This window comes from Lipophrys pholis (assembly GCF_963383615.2).
Source record: "Lipophrys pholis genome assembly, contig: SCAFFOLD_90, whole genome shotgun sequence".
Lineage (NCBI taxonomy): Eukaryota > Metazoa > Chordata > Actinopteri > Blenniiformes > Blenniidae > Lipophrys > Lipophrys pholis.
The window spans coordinates 57,501-71,686 of record NW_028292229.1 but is presented as its reverse complement, the minus strand read 5'-3'; the positions used below and the strand labels follow the sequence as shown (position 1 = coordinate 71,686).

Here is a 14,186-nt window from a genome sequence, read left to right as displayed (position 1 = left end):
GCGGGATGAGGTGAAGGAGGATGAGGAGCGGGAGGATGAGGAGCTGGAGGATGAGGTGAAGGAGGATGAGGAGCGGGATGAGGTGAAGGAGGATGAGGTGAAGGAGGATGAGGATGAGGAGCGGGATGAGGTGAAGGAGGATGAGGTGAAGGAGGATGAGGAATGGGATGAGGAGCAGAAGGAGGAGTCAGAGGAGGAGCAGGAGGATGAGGAGCTGGAGGATGAGGAGCGGGAGGATGAGGTGAAGGAGGATTAGAAGTGGGAGGATGAGGAGCGGGATGAGGTGAAGGAGGATGAGGAGTGGGAGGATGAGGTGAAGGAGGATGAGGAGCTGGAGGATGAGGAGCGGGAGGATGAGGTGAAGGAGGATGAGGTGAAGGAGGATGAGGAGCGGGATGAGGTGAAGGAGGATGAGGTGAAGGAGGATGAGGAGCTGGAGGATGAGGAGCGGGAGGATGAGGTGAAGGAGGATGAGGAGTGGGAGGATGAGGAGTGGGAGGATGAGGAGCGGGATGAGGTGAATGAGGATGAGGAGTGGGAGGATGAGGAGCGGGATGAGGTGAATGAGGATGAGGAGTGGGAGGATGAGGAGCGGGATGAGGTGAATGAGGATGAGGAGTGGGAGGATGAGGTGAAGGAGGATGAGGAGTGGGAGGATGAGGTGAAGGAGGATGAGGAGCGGGAGGATGAGGTGAAGGAGGATGAGGAGCTGGAGGATGATAGTGTCTCTGTGTGTTGACAGATGAGAGGAGTGAGGAGTTTGATGGAGCATCTCTTCATTCTGCAGGAAACCCTACGGGTACACACACACACACACACACACACACACACACACACACACACACACACACACACACACACACACACACACACACACACACACACACACACACACACACACACACACACACACACACACACACTCTCTCTCTCTCTAACCCTGTCTCTCGGCCCCAGTAACCCAGGTGGAAGGACTTTCCCTCATGAAGCAGTTCCTCCTGAAGCAGCCGCTGGAGGACGAAGGTCACCAGGACACCTTTAACACTTATCGACCGCACAGTGACGCCGCCATTATTTACCCAGAAGCCCCGGAGGCGCTGATGCCATTCAGCACGCCAGACACCATCGGCCCCGATGAAAGTGAGCATGGTGAAAGGGAACATCTGGCTGTGATCATGATGGTGATGGTCATGATGATGATGATGGTGATGATGATGATGATGATGGTCATGATGATGATGATGGTCATGATGATGGTAATAGTCATGATGATGATGGTCATGATGATGATGATGATGATGATGATGGTCATGATGATGATGATGGTCATGATGATGATGATGGTCATGATGATGGTAATAGTCATGATGATGATGTTGATGACGATGATGGTCATGATGATGTTGATGACGATGATGGTCATGATGATGATGATGATGATGATGGTCATGATGATGATGGTGATGGATATGATGATGATGATGATGATTGTTCTCAGAAATGGCGGCTGGTGTCCTGGGCGCCTCCCCTCAGACGGTAGTGTGTCCGTTCTGTCAGCGTGGCTACAAGCGGCTGTCGTCCCTCAACGATCACATCCTGGACCATCACCAGAAGAACCAGCCCTGGTTCTGCTGCCACCACATGACCCGGCACCAGCCCCCCGTGACCCAGCACCAGCCCCCCACCCACCCGGTGACAACAAAGCACCAACAAAACAGTTCCCAACCAAACTGACATGATCCTCATTCCACTGCACAAAAGGTTCTGGTACGGTTCCGTTCGGGTTTGCGTGCGTCCCCACTGAAAAGGTTTTGGATGGTACAAAAATGATGGTACCAAAAGGTAACTATTTTGGTCCCCCTTCTGTTGGGGTACTACAGAATGGGTCCGATAAGGAGGAGCAACATGCAGCCATCTGCTGAATGGTCAGTGACTTTGGTCACTCTGGACACACCCAGTACCATCAGTACCATCAGTACCACCAGTACCATCAGTACCATCAGTACCATCAGTACCATCAGTACGTAGGGGTCCTCTTGGTGACACGCTCTGCTTTGCACTGGTCGTTTTGTTGACCTGATTTTCGTTGTGGTCGTGGAGCTACAGCCACAACTTCAGTGTTGGTCCGACCGAGCAGACGTAGCGCAGGACGGAGACCGGGACTCGGACACGGGACCGGAGCTGTGAGGGGGCCGACCGGGTCCACTCTGTCAGGACCAACCCAACAGTTGCTGCTGCCGCTCCACGGCTGCAAGAACACAAAAACCAAATAAAGCATAAATGGACTTCACTTGTACAGCAGCCCCAAAGTGCTTTCCACTGCGCACCACGTTCGCACTATGGCAGGCGGCAGCCATGCCAGGGGCGGGTTGGGACTTCTGATTGGAAGACGACGGCTCAGCCAACCGATACAGAGGGTTAGGGTGAGTGAGGAGGAGTGACAACGCAGCCGTCTGCTGATTGGTCAGTGATGATCACCACTGTCTGACTCAGAGAATCAGTCCTGATGACGGAGAGGTCCAACTGTCTCCCCAGGAACACTGAAGACAGACGTGTCCTGCCTGGAAATGTCTTCCTGTCAGAACTGATCCCCCCAGAACACAGATCATCACATCCATATTGAAATAATGCTCATGGTAGTGAGGTGTGGACTCTCTAGTCTAAGAAATAATGCTCATGGTAGTGAGGTGTGGACTCTAGTCTAAGAAATAATGCTCATGGTAGTGAGGTGTGGACTCTCTAGTCTAAGAAATAATGCTCATGGTAGTGAGGTGTGGACTCTAGTCTAAGAAATAATGCTCATGGTAGTGAGGTGTGGACTCTAGTCTAAGAAATAATGCTCATGGTAGTGAGGTGTGGACTCTCTAGTCTAAGAAATAATGCTCATGGTAGTGAGGTGTGGACTCTCTAGTCTAAGAAATAATGCTCATGGTAGTGAGGTGTGGACTCTAGTCTAAGAAATAATGCTCATGGTAGTGAGGTGTGGACTCTCTAGTCTAAGAAATAATGCTCATGGTAGTGAGGTGTGGACTCTAGTCTAAGAAATAATGCTCATGGTAGTGAGGTGTGGACTCTAGTCTAAGAAATAATGCTCATGGTAGTGAGGTGTGGACTCTCTAGTCTAAGAAATAATGCTCATGGTAGTGAGGTGTGGACTCTCTAGTCTAAGAAATAATGCTCATGGTAGTGAGGTGTGGACTCTAGTCTAAGAAATAATGCTCATGGTAGTGAGGTGTGGACTCTCTAGTCTAAGAAATAATGAATTTCTAATATATTGGGAAAGTTCATAGAAACTTGGCATGGTGCCAAACATTGTGAAGGTCACATAAAATGATGTTATATGATATTTTATGTTATATGATATTTTATGTTATATGATATTTTATGTTATATTAGAAGTGACTGATGTAGATTTTATTTTGTGTTTCCTGAAGAAACACCTGAAGAAGTAGAAAAGTGAGGAACCTGGGGGAGTTTCTCATTTGGTCTTGTTGTGGCTTCTTCAGTTTTTTATATATTTTTTCAACATTTGGTCAAATTCAGACGGAAGTAATTCACTTGTTCCAAATCTGGGCTTTTTTCAGGAAACCCTGCAGTGAGCAGCTTCCATGTTGAAATGGAAAAACTTGAAAAGATATGCAGTATTAACATTTTGGGAATATTACGTTTTCACCTCAACGCTGCAAAAATGGCGTAAATCGTCCTCGGCTTGACGAGACCGTAACTCTGTACTATGAACGGTTTTTCACCTAAAACTGCTTGGAAATATGTATTTTTTACAATAAAGTTCAAATATCTATCGGATATGGAACATTTAAGTATTATTATGATGTTTGGCTTTTAGGCCTTTTCTCGCCTGCATGCAGACCATCCCGACCCGTCCCGTACTGCTCCGTACCGTCCATTACCACTCCGTCCCATACCGCTCCGCTCCGTCCCGTCCCGTACTGCTCCGTCCCGTCCCGTACTGCTCCGTCCCATCCCGTACTGCTCCGTACCGTCCATTACCACTCCGTCCCATACCGTACCGCTCCGTCCCGTCCCGTACTGCTCCGTACCGTCCATTACCACTCCGTCCCATACCGCTCCGCTCCGTCCCGTCCCGTACTGCTCCGTCCCGTCCCGTACTGCTCCGTACCGTCCATTACCACTCCGTCCCATACCGCTCCGCTCCGTCCCGTCCCGTACTGCTCCGTCCCGTCCCGTACTGCTCCGTCCCATCCCGTACTGCTCCGTACCGTCCATTAACACTCCGTCCCATACCGTACCGCTCCATCCCGTACCATACCGCTCCGCTCCGTCCCATCCCGTACTGCTCCGTACCGTCCATTACCACTCCATCCCATACCGTACCGCTCCGTCCCATCCCGTACTGCTCCACCCCGTACCTTACTGCTCCATACCGTCCATTACCACTCCATCCCATCCCGTACCGCTGTGTCCCATACCGTACCACTCTATCCCATACCGTACTGCTCCGTCCCGTCCATTACCACTCCGTCCCATACCGTACCGCTCCATCCCATACCGTACCGCTCCATCCCATCCCGTACCGCTGTGTCCCATACCGTACCACTCTATCCCATACCGTACTGCTCCGTACCGTCCATTACCGCTCCGTCCCATCCCATACCGTACCACTCCGTCCCATCCCGTACCGCTGTGTCCCATACCGTACCACTCTATCCCATACCGTACTGCTCCGTACCGTCCATTACCGCTCCGTCCCATCCCATACTGTACCGCTCCGTCCCATCCCGTACCGCTGTGTCCCATACCGTACCACTCTATCCCATACCGTACTGCTCCGTACCGTCCATTACCGCTCCGTCCCATCCCATACTGTACCGCTCCGTCCCGTACCGCTCCATCCCATCCCGTACCGCTCTGTACCGTACTGTACCACTCTGTCCCATACCATACCACTCCATACCGTACTGTCCCATACCGTCCGGTACCGCACCGTACCACTCTGTTCAGTGGAAATGGGGCTATTGTCTCACATATATCTTCCAGAACTCTTCAGTCTGCACTGATCCAGGACACTATAGTATTGCTATATACTACACACTCTATACTACTGCACATACTACACACTCTATAGTACTGCACATACTACACACTCTATACCACTGCACATACTACACTCTATACTACTGCACATACTACACACTCGATACTACTGCACATACTACACACTATATACCACTGCACATACTACACTCTATAGTACTGCACATACTACACACTCTATACCACTGCACATACTACACTCTATAGTACTGCACATACTACACTCTATATTACCCAGGTTTGGGTTCAGGTCTGAGTCCAGGTCTCTGGTTTTCTCTGGTCCTCAGCTCAGTGATTCTGGAAACAGGAAGTTCCAGTGCAGCGAGTGTCTAAAGGCCTTCAAGTACAAACATCATCTGAAGGAGCATCTCCGGATTCATAGTGGTGAGTTTAGATCCACAGTGGTGAGTTTAGATCCACAGTGGTGAGTTTAGATCAACAGCGGTGAGTTTAGATCCACAGTGGTGAGTTTAGATCCACAGCGGTGAGTTTAGATCCACAGCGGTGAGTTTAGATCCACAGCGGTGAGTTTAGATCCACAGTGGTGAGTTTAGATCCACAGTGGTGAGTTTAGATCAACAGCGGTGAGTTTAGATCCACAGTGGTGAGTTTAGATCCACAGCGGTGAGTTTAGATCCACAGCGGTGAGTTTAGATCCACAGTGGTGAGTTTAGATCCACAGTGGTGAGTTTAGATCAACAGCGGTGAGTTTAGATCCACAGTGCTGAGTTTAGATCCACAGCGGTGAGTTTAGATCCACAGCGGTGAGTTTAGATCCACAGTGGTGAGTTTAGATCCACAGCGGTGAGTTTAGATCCACAGTGGTGAGTTTAGATCAACAGCGGTGAGTTTAGATCCACAGTGCTGAGTTTAGATCCACAGCGGTGAGTTTAGATCCACAGTGGTGAGTTTAGATCCATAGCGGTGAGTTTAGATCCACAGCGGTGAGTTTAGATCCACAGTGGTGAGTTTAGATCCACAGTGGTGAGTTTAGATCAACAGCGGTGAGTTTAGATCCACAGTGCTGAGTTTAGATCCACAGCGGTGAGTTTAGATCCACAGCGGTGAGTTTAGATCCACAGCGGTGAGTTTAGATCCACAGTGGTGAGTTTAGATCCACAGTGCTGAGTTTAGTTCCACAAATGTAAGTTTAGATCCATAGCGGTGAGTTTAGTTATTTAACCTTCGTGGAACCAAGAGGAGAACCCCACTGAGATAGAGATCTGGTTCACCTGGCCAGGAGGTTTATAGAGTCTATAGACTCTGGAGCCTCTGGAGACTGTGGAGGCTTTGGAGACTCTTTAGACTCTTTAGACTGTGGAGGATCTGGAGACTTTTTAGACTCTGGAGACTGTGGAGGATCTGCAGACCCTGTAGGCTCTGGAGGATCCGGAGACTCTATAGACCGGAGTCTCTGGAGACTATAGACTCTGGAGGATCTGGAGACTCTATAGACTCTGGAGGATTTGGAGACTCTGGAAACTCTGGAGGAGAAACTCTTTGACGAGAACATTTGGTGTCCAAAGAACCTGGAACTATTGCATGTCCTCATGAGAACCACACAGAGAGTATATTGCAGGTCTGATCTACACTTTGATTCTGTGTGGTGGTCTGGCCCAGAGTTCTGTCCTGGGGTTCTGGTTGAGGGTTCTGACCCAGGGTTCTGACCCAGGGTTGTGGTTACGGTGCTGTGTTTGTGTTGCAGGCGAGAAGCCGTACGAGTGCTCCAGCTGTAAGAAACGATTCTCCCATTCGGGATCCTACAGTTCCCACATCAGCAGCAAGAAATGTGTCAGTCTCACTTCCCTGAATGGACGACTCCAGAACCACAACGGCAGAAAACCCAGTTCCTTGCCAAACTCCAGCTCCTCATCACCAGGAAGTCCCGCCCTCAGCCAGCTCCACAGCGCTCCAAAGGACGGGCAGATCTTCGGCCTGCCTGAAGCTCAAAGGTCACTCGACATTAAAAGTGAGCCGATGGACTTGGGTGAGTACCAGATGCCGAAATCCATGCAGCGCGGGTTTGGTGGGTCAGGAATCTCCATGACTGGGCCAGGTCAAGACTCTCCAGGCAAGGAGAAGCTAAACCAGGACCAGAACCACTTCCTGTTGTTCTCCTGCCAGTACTGCCAGGAGACCTTCAGCGGGCCCATCCCGCTGCACCAACATGAACGCTACATGTGCAACATGAACGAGGACATCAGGGCTGTCCTGCAGCCAGAGAGCCCCCCTGCCGAGCAGCCCGGCAGCGATGGATCCACCAGCCCCGGTCCCTTCCAAGACCACGTGTCTGTGCTGAAGCCCTACTCTGCCATGAAGACTGAACCCAACTCAGAGGAACTGCTCAAGATCTCCATCGCTGTAGGCCTCAGTCAGGAGATAGTCACAGAGTGGTTCAACCAATGGAAGAGCCAGAACCTCCCCGGTCTGAAGAAATGGTCTACCACTGCGGACTGTGGGGGACCAGGCAGCTGCTCTAGCAGCTCTTCTGCTTCAGCCCATAGGCCGGTGGACTCTTCGGACTGCTTCCCGCCCCAGAGCAACACTTGGTCACCGCTCAACTTGTCCTCCGTGTCCTCCAAGAACTCCCAGAGTAGCTCCTACACCTCAAACTGCCGGACTTCAGAAGAGTTCATCAGGGACGGTCCTCTGGACCTGTCACTGTCCAAACACCTGGTGGAGATGCTCGACACCGCTGAGGCCACTACACCAAGACCCAACGATCTTCTGGACGTCTCAGCTCCGCAGAGCAACTCTGGGCCCTCAGACTCCATCAGCATCAGGACAGAAGTCCTGGGCCCCGATGGAAGAAGGAACTCCACCCACCTCCAGGCAGAGGCCTCCAGTCCATTCTTTGGAATCAACACATTTGCAGGCTGTCCCGCCTACACCTCTCACGGCGCATTTCCTCCACCCACCTTCATGACTCCTGCACCGGCAACCGTCCACGTCCTCAGGCCCTACGCCGGTCTAGACCCCATCAGCTTCTTGCCCCACCTGGCCTACACCTACACCTACACCGGGGCGTCTTCTCTCACTGACGTGCAACTGAGAAGGAAGTTCCAGCAAAGACCTGCATTCCAGGTACGACCAGCCTTGCCACCATCAAACCTACTCCACCTCTTCTTCTACACCTCCTACATCACCTCCACCACTTCTTCTAAACTTCCTACGTCACCTCTACCACTTTTTCTACACCTCCTACATCACCTCTACTTCTTCTACACCTCATACATCACCACTACCACTTCTTCTACACCTCGCCACCTGTTGGTACCCCCCCCACACACACACACTCCCTACGCCTTCTCCAATTACACCACTTCCTGTCATAAGAGTGTAACGTGTGTTACAATGTGTAACAGTGTGCGTTAGAGTGTTACAGTGTGTAAAAGTGTGTAACTGTGTTACAGTGTGTCAGCGTGTAACAGTGTGTGTTACAGTGTGTGTCACACTGTGTTACAGTGTCTCACAGTGTGTGTCACAGTGTGTAATGGTGTGTGTAACAGTGTGTGTTACAGTGTGTAACGTGTGTTACAATGTGTAACAGCGTGTTACAGTGTGTCTGTGTGTTACAGTGTGTCAGCGTGTAACAGTGTGTGTTACAGTGTGTGTCATAGTGTGTAACAGTGTGTGTTACAGTGTGTCAGCGTGTAACAGTGTGTGTTACAGTGTGTGTCACACTGTGTTACAGTGTCTCACAGTGTGTGTAACAGTGTGTGTTACAGTGTGTAACGTGTGTTACAATGTGTAACAGCGTGTTACAGTGTGTCTGTGTGTTACAGTGTGTCAGCGTGTAACAGTGTGTGTTACAGTGTGTGTTACAGTGTGTGTCATAGTGTGTAACAGTGTGTGTTACAGTGTGTCAGCGTGTAACAGTGTGTGTTACAGTGTGTGTCACACTGTGTTACAGTGTCTCACAGTGTGTGAAACAGTGTGTGTTACAGTGTGTATCAGTGTGTGTTACAGTGTGTGTTACAGTGTGTGTCATAGTGTGTAACAGTGTGTGTTACAGTGTGTCAGCGTGTAACAGTGTGTGTTACAGTGTGTGTCACACTGTGTTACAGTGTCTCACAGTGTGTGAAACAGTGTGTGTCATAGTGTGTAACAGTGTGTGTTACAGTGTGTATCAGTGTGTGTTACAGTGTGTGTCACAGTGTGTGTCACAGTGTGTGTCACAGTGTGTGTCACAGTGTGTTACGGTGTGTAACAGCGTGTTATAATGTGTAACAGCGTGTTACAATGTGTAACAGCGTGTTACAATGTGTAACAGCGTGTTACAATGTGTAACAGCGTGTTATAATGTGTAACAGAGTGTTACGATGTGTAACAGCGTGTTATAATGTGTAACAGCGTGTTATAATGTGTAACAGCGTGTTATAATGTGTAACAGAGTGTTACAATGTGTAACAGCGTGTTACAATGTGTAACAGCGTGTTACAATGTGTAACAGCGTGTTACAATGTGTAACAGAGTGTTATAATGTGTAACAGCGCGTTACAGCGTGTCAGCGTGTAACAGTGTGTGTTACAGTGTGTAACGTGTGTTACAGTGTGTCAGCATGTAACGGTGTGTTACAGTGTGTGTTACAGTCTGTGTTACAGTGTGTAACATGTGTTACAGTGTGTCAGCGTGTAACGGTGTGTTGCAGTGTGTAACGGTGTGTTACAGTGTGTATCAGTGTGTGTCACAGTGTGTTACAGTGTGTGACAGAGTGTAAAAGTGTGTAACTGTTACAGTGTGTCAGCGTGTAACAGTGTGTGTTACGGTCTGTAACGGTGTGTGCCACGGTGTGTGCCACGGTGTGTGTCACGGTTTGTGTTACAGTGTGTAACGGTGTGTGTAACGTGTGTGTTCCAATGTGTCACAGTGTGTAACAGTGTGTGTGTCCTCCAGGGGGCGCTGCAGCCAAATGGATTGGAGCCAAAAGACAGTGAGTCTCTGCTCGGCAGGAAGAAGGAGAAGAAGACTGACAGCGGTATGTACGCCTGTGACTTGTGCGACAAAACATTCCGGAAGACCAGTTCCCTCCTCAGACACAAATATGAGCACACAGGTATATACTCCCTTTACAACATAAATGTACCTCTTATACCCCTTTTATTACATAAATGTACCCCTTATACCCCCTTTACCACCTTCAATGACCTTTAACCACCTTTATCCCTTGTTTACACCATATGTATACCCCGTATACTACGTCATAATCACTATAGACCACCCTCTTGTTTCAACCTTATATCACCTGCATTCCCATTTGACCCCATTAAATCCTCTTTATACCCCATTTTACCACCGTCACCCTCTTTACCACCCATTTATCCCCCTATGTACTCTACATCCATACCACTTTACCTCCTTTATATCACCTTTACGTTCACTTATACTGTACAGTCTTTATCCACTATTCCTACCACAGGTACAGCCCTTTTGTACCCCTTTAAAGTGACCTTACATCCCCACCCCACCCCCTTCTAACCCATGTAGACCACTGGAATACCCCCCAGGACCTAATGTCTCCTGATTGAAGTGTCTTTACGTCACGTTGGTTTGGGCTCAGAGTTAGAGGTCAGGGTGTGTGTGTGTGTGTGTGTGTGTGTGTGTGTGTGTGTGTGTGTGTGTGTGTGTGTGTGTGTGTGTGTGTGTGTGTGTGTGTGTGTGTGTGTGTGTGTGTGTGTGTGTGTGTGTGTGTGTGTGTGTGTGTGTGTGTGTGTGTGTGTGTGTGTGTGTGTGTGTGTGTGTGTGTGTGTGTGTGTGTGTGTGTGTGTGTGTGTGTGTGTGTGTGTGTGTGTGTGTGTGTGTGTGTGTGTGTGTGTGTGTGTGTGTGTGTGTGTGTGTGTGTGTGTGTGTGTGTGAGAGAGAGAGATGATACACTGTTAACACATCTGATAATAATGTTAAACACTGATGAAGTATGTTTTCTTTCTTCCTTTCTTAATGATCAGATAAAGTAATCACATTACAATCACTTCACCAAACAGTTACAAACCAACATCACGACTGTTTTTGGAACCAAACTCAAACTTTTCATTTTCACTTTTTCTCCTGGTTGTTCTTCCTTCTTTCTCTTCATTTCATTTGATTTATTTTATTTTATTTGTCTTTCCCAGTTTCCTAGTTACCCAGATATCCAGTTCCCGTTTCCCCAGTTCCTCAGATCCCCAGATCCCCAGTTCCCCAGATCCCCAGTTCCCCAGTTCCCCAGATCCCCAGTTCCCCAGTTCCCCAGTTCCCCAGTTCCCCAGTTCCCCAGATCTCCAGTTCCCGTTTCCCCAGATCCCCAGTTCCCCAGATCTCCAGTGTTCTAGTTCCCCAGATCCCCAGATCCCCAGATCCCCAGTTCCCCAGATCCCCAGATCCCCAGATCCCCAGATCCCCAGTTCCCCAGATCTCCAGTGTTCTAGTTCCCCAGATCCCCAGTTCCCCAGATCCCCAGATCCCCAGATCCCCAGATCCCCAGATCCCCAGATCCCCAGTTCCCCAGATCCCCAGATCCCCAGATCCCCAATTCCCCAGTTCCCCAGATCCCCAGTTCCACAGTTCCCCAGTTCCCCAGATCTCCAGTGTTCTAGTTCCCCAGATATTTAGTTCCCGTATCCCAGATCCCCAGATCTCCAGTTCCCCAGTTCCCCAGATCTCCAGTGTTCTAGTTCCCCAGATCCCCAGTTCCCCAGTTCCCCAGTTCCCCAGTTCCCCAGATCCCCAGATCCCCAGTTCCCCAGTTCCCCAGTTCCCCAGTTCCCCAGATCTCCAGTGTTCTAGTTCCCCAGATATTTAGTTCCCGTATCCCAGATCCCCAGATCCCCAGATCCCCAGATCCCCAGATCCCCAGTTCCCCAGTTCCCCAGATCCCCAGATCCCCAGATCCCCAGGCAGTGGCGTTGCCAGCCGGAATCTTTTACGCACTGTGTGTAGAATTTTAATTTTAAAGGCAGTGGTTGGCGTCAGGTCGTCAGGGCGTCAGGTCGTCAGGGCGTCAGGGCGTCAGGTCGTCAGGGCGTCAGGGCGTCAGGGCGTCAGGGCGTCAGGGCGTCAGGGCGTCAGGGCGTCAGGTCGTCAGGGCGTCAGGGCGTCAGGTCGTCAGGGCGTCAGGTCGTCAGGGCGTCAGGGCGTCAGGTCGTCAGGGCGTCAGGGCGTCAGGGGCGTCAGGCCGTCAGGCCGTCAGGTCGTCAGGGCGTCAGGTCGTCAGGGCGTCAGGGGCGTCAGGGCGTCAGGGCGTCGGGCCGTCAGGGCGTCGGGGCGTCAGGGGCGTCAGGGCGTCAGGGGCGTCAGGGCGTCAGGGCGTCGGGCCGCCAGGGCGTCAGGGGCGTCAGGGCGTCGGGCCGCCGGGGCGTCAGGGGCGTCAGGGGCGTCAGGGCGTCAGGGCGTCAGGGCGTCAGGGGCGTCAGGGGCGTCAGGACCACCAGGGCGTCAGGGCGTCAGGGCGTCAGGGCGTCGGGGCGTCAGGGGCGTCGGGGCGTCGGGGTGTCAGGGGCGTCGGGCCGTCAGGGCGTCAGGGGCGTCAGGGCGTCAGGGGCGTCAGGGCGTCAGGTCGTCAGGGCGTCAGGGCGTCAGGGGCGTCAGGGGCGTCAGGGCGTCAGGGCGTCGGGCCGTCAGGGCGTCGGGGCGTCAGGGGCGTCAGGGCGTCAGGGGCGTCAGGGCGTCGGGCCGCCAGGGCGTCAGGGGCGTCAGGGCGTCGGGCCGCCGGGGCGTCAGGGGCGTCAGGGCGTCAGGGGCGTCAGGGCGTCAGGGCGTCAGGGCGTCAGGGGCGTCAGGGGCGTCAGGGGCGTCAGGACCACCAGGGCGTCAGGGCGTCAGGGCGTCAGGGCGTCAGGGCGTCGGGGCGTCAGGGGCGTCGGGGCGTCGGGGTGTCAGGGGCGTCAAGGCGTCGGGCCGTCAGGGCGTCAGGGGCGTCAGGGCGTCAGGGGCGTCAGGGCGTCAGGGCGTCAGGGGCGTCAGGGCGTCGGGCCGTCAGGGCGTCAGGGCGTCAGGGCGTCAGGGGCGTCAGGACCGCCAGGGCGTGACCGCCAGGGCGTCAGGGCGTCAGGGGCGTCACCTGTTGCCGGGTAAAGAATCTGCCTGAGGCCTTCAGGTTCAGTTCTGCAGGCGTCTGCAGTGTAAAATAAGAGTCGGTGACGCTGCTGCCTCAACCAATCACATTTAGATATTGACGACTCAGGACCTTCTAGAAGGCCTAGGGTGACGTCAGCATATTCCTGCCCTCTGATTGGACGGTCAGAGAGTTCACTCTCCAGCTGGCTGACTGCATCTGGAGCAGCTGCAGGAACAAACTATAGTTGGTTGATCTAATGGAGGTTTAGTCAAACGACAATGGCTGGAGGACAAGATGAAGACATTTGGTTGCAGATTTATTGTCAAAACCATTTTCAAGAGGGACTTTTCCTGGAGGTCTTTGAACGCACCGCAGCACTATGAGCGCAGAGGTCCGGTGGGATTTATCTGCTTCACTAAAACCTCCATGGCAGGATTCAGGATTATGGGATTTGAGACCACGAAAAACTGAGGTTTGTCTCCGTCCTCGACCCCCACAAGTTTCAGTAATAGCAGCCGCTTTTTTATGCGGCTGCAGCAGAAGGTAAGACGTGAACTTGGATAGTTTTCATCAGTAAAGGTATTTATTCTGATATTTAGATAGAAGATATTTATCTCCAGTATCTATCTGTGATGAAAAGGCTTTTTATACTGCATTTCTGCATGAACACATGGTTTTAGTAGCCATGAGAAAGTTATTGGGGGGGGGGGGGGGGGATCCTGGCAGCGCCACTGTCCCCAGTTCCCAGTTCCCAGTTCCCAGTTCCCAGTTCCCAGTTCCCAGTTCCCCAGTTCCCCAGTTCCCAGTTCCCAGTTCCCAGATCCCCAGTTTCCATGTCATTGATCAGTTCATTTCCAACAGTTAGAACTTGATTCTATTTTGTTTTCTGGTTTTTGTTGTTGTTTTTTATTAGTTTTCCTTGTTTTCTCGATTTCCTTCTGCTTCCTTTCGTTTGATTGGTGAGTGTGTGTGTGTGTGTGTGTGTGTGTGTGTGTGTGTGTGTGTGTGTGTGTGTGTGTGCGTGCGTGTGTGTGTGCGTGCGTGCGTGCGTGTGCGCGTGCGCGTGTGTGCGTGTGTGCGT

At 51.6% G+C, this 14,186-nt stretch overlaps 1 protein-coding gene across 1 annotated transcript in view; it reads left to right on the top strand.

The window, feature by feature from the left end:
- Window positions 1-983: 983 nt before the first annotated feature.
- Window positions 984-14,186, top strand: part of LOC308128068 (zinc finger E-box-binding homeobox 2-like) — a gene marked incomplete at both ends in the record, with an annotated part of 18,336 nt that continues 5,133 nt past the window's right edge. The window contains 5 exons of the mRNA XM_080493736.1: window positions 984-1,205; window positions 1,558-1,692; window positions 5,361-5,457; window positions 6,779-8,157; window positions 9,970-10,129. Of these exons, the coding sequence (XP_080349862.1) occupies window positions 984-1,205; window positions 1,558-1,692; window positions 5,361-5,457; window positions 6,779-8,157; window positions 9,970-10,129 (1,993 nt within the window). The remainder of the gene's footprint in view (window positions 1,206-1,557; window positions 1,693-5,360; window positions 5,458-6,778; window positions 8,158-9,969; window positions 10,130-14,186) is intronic.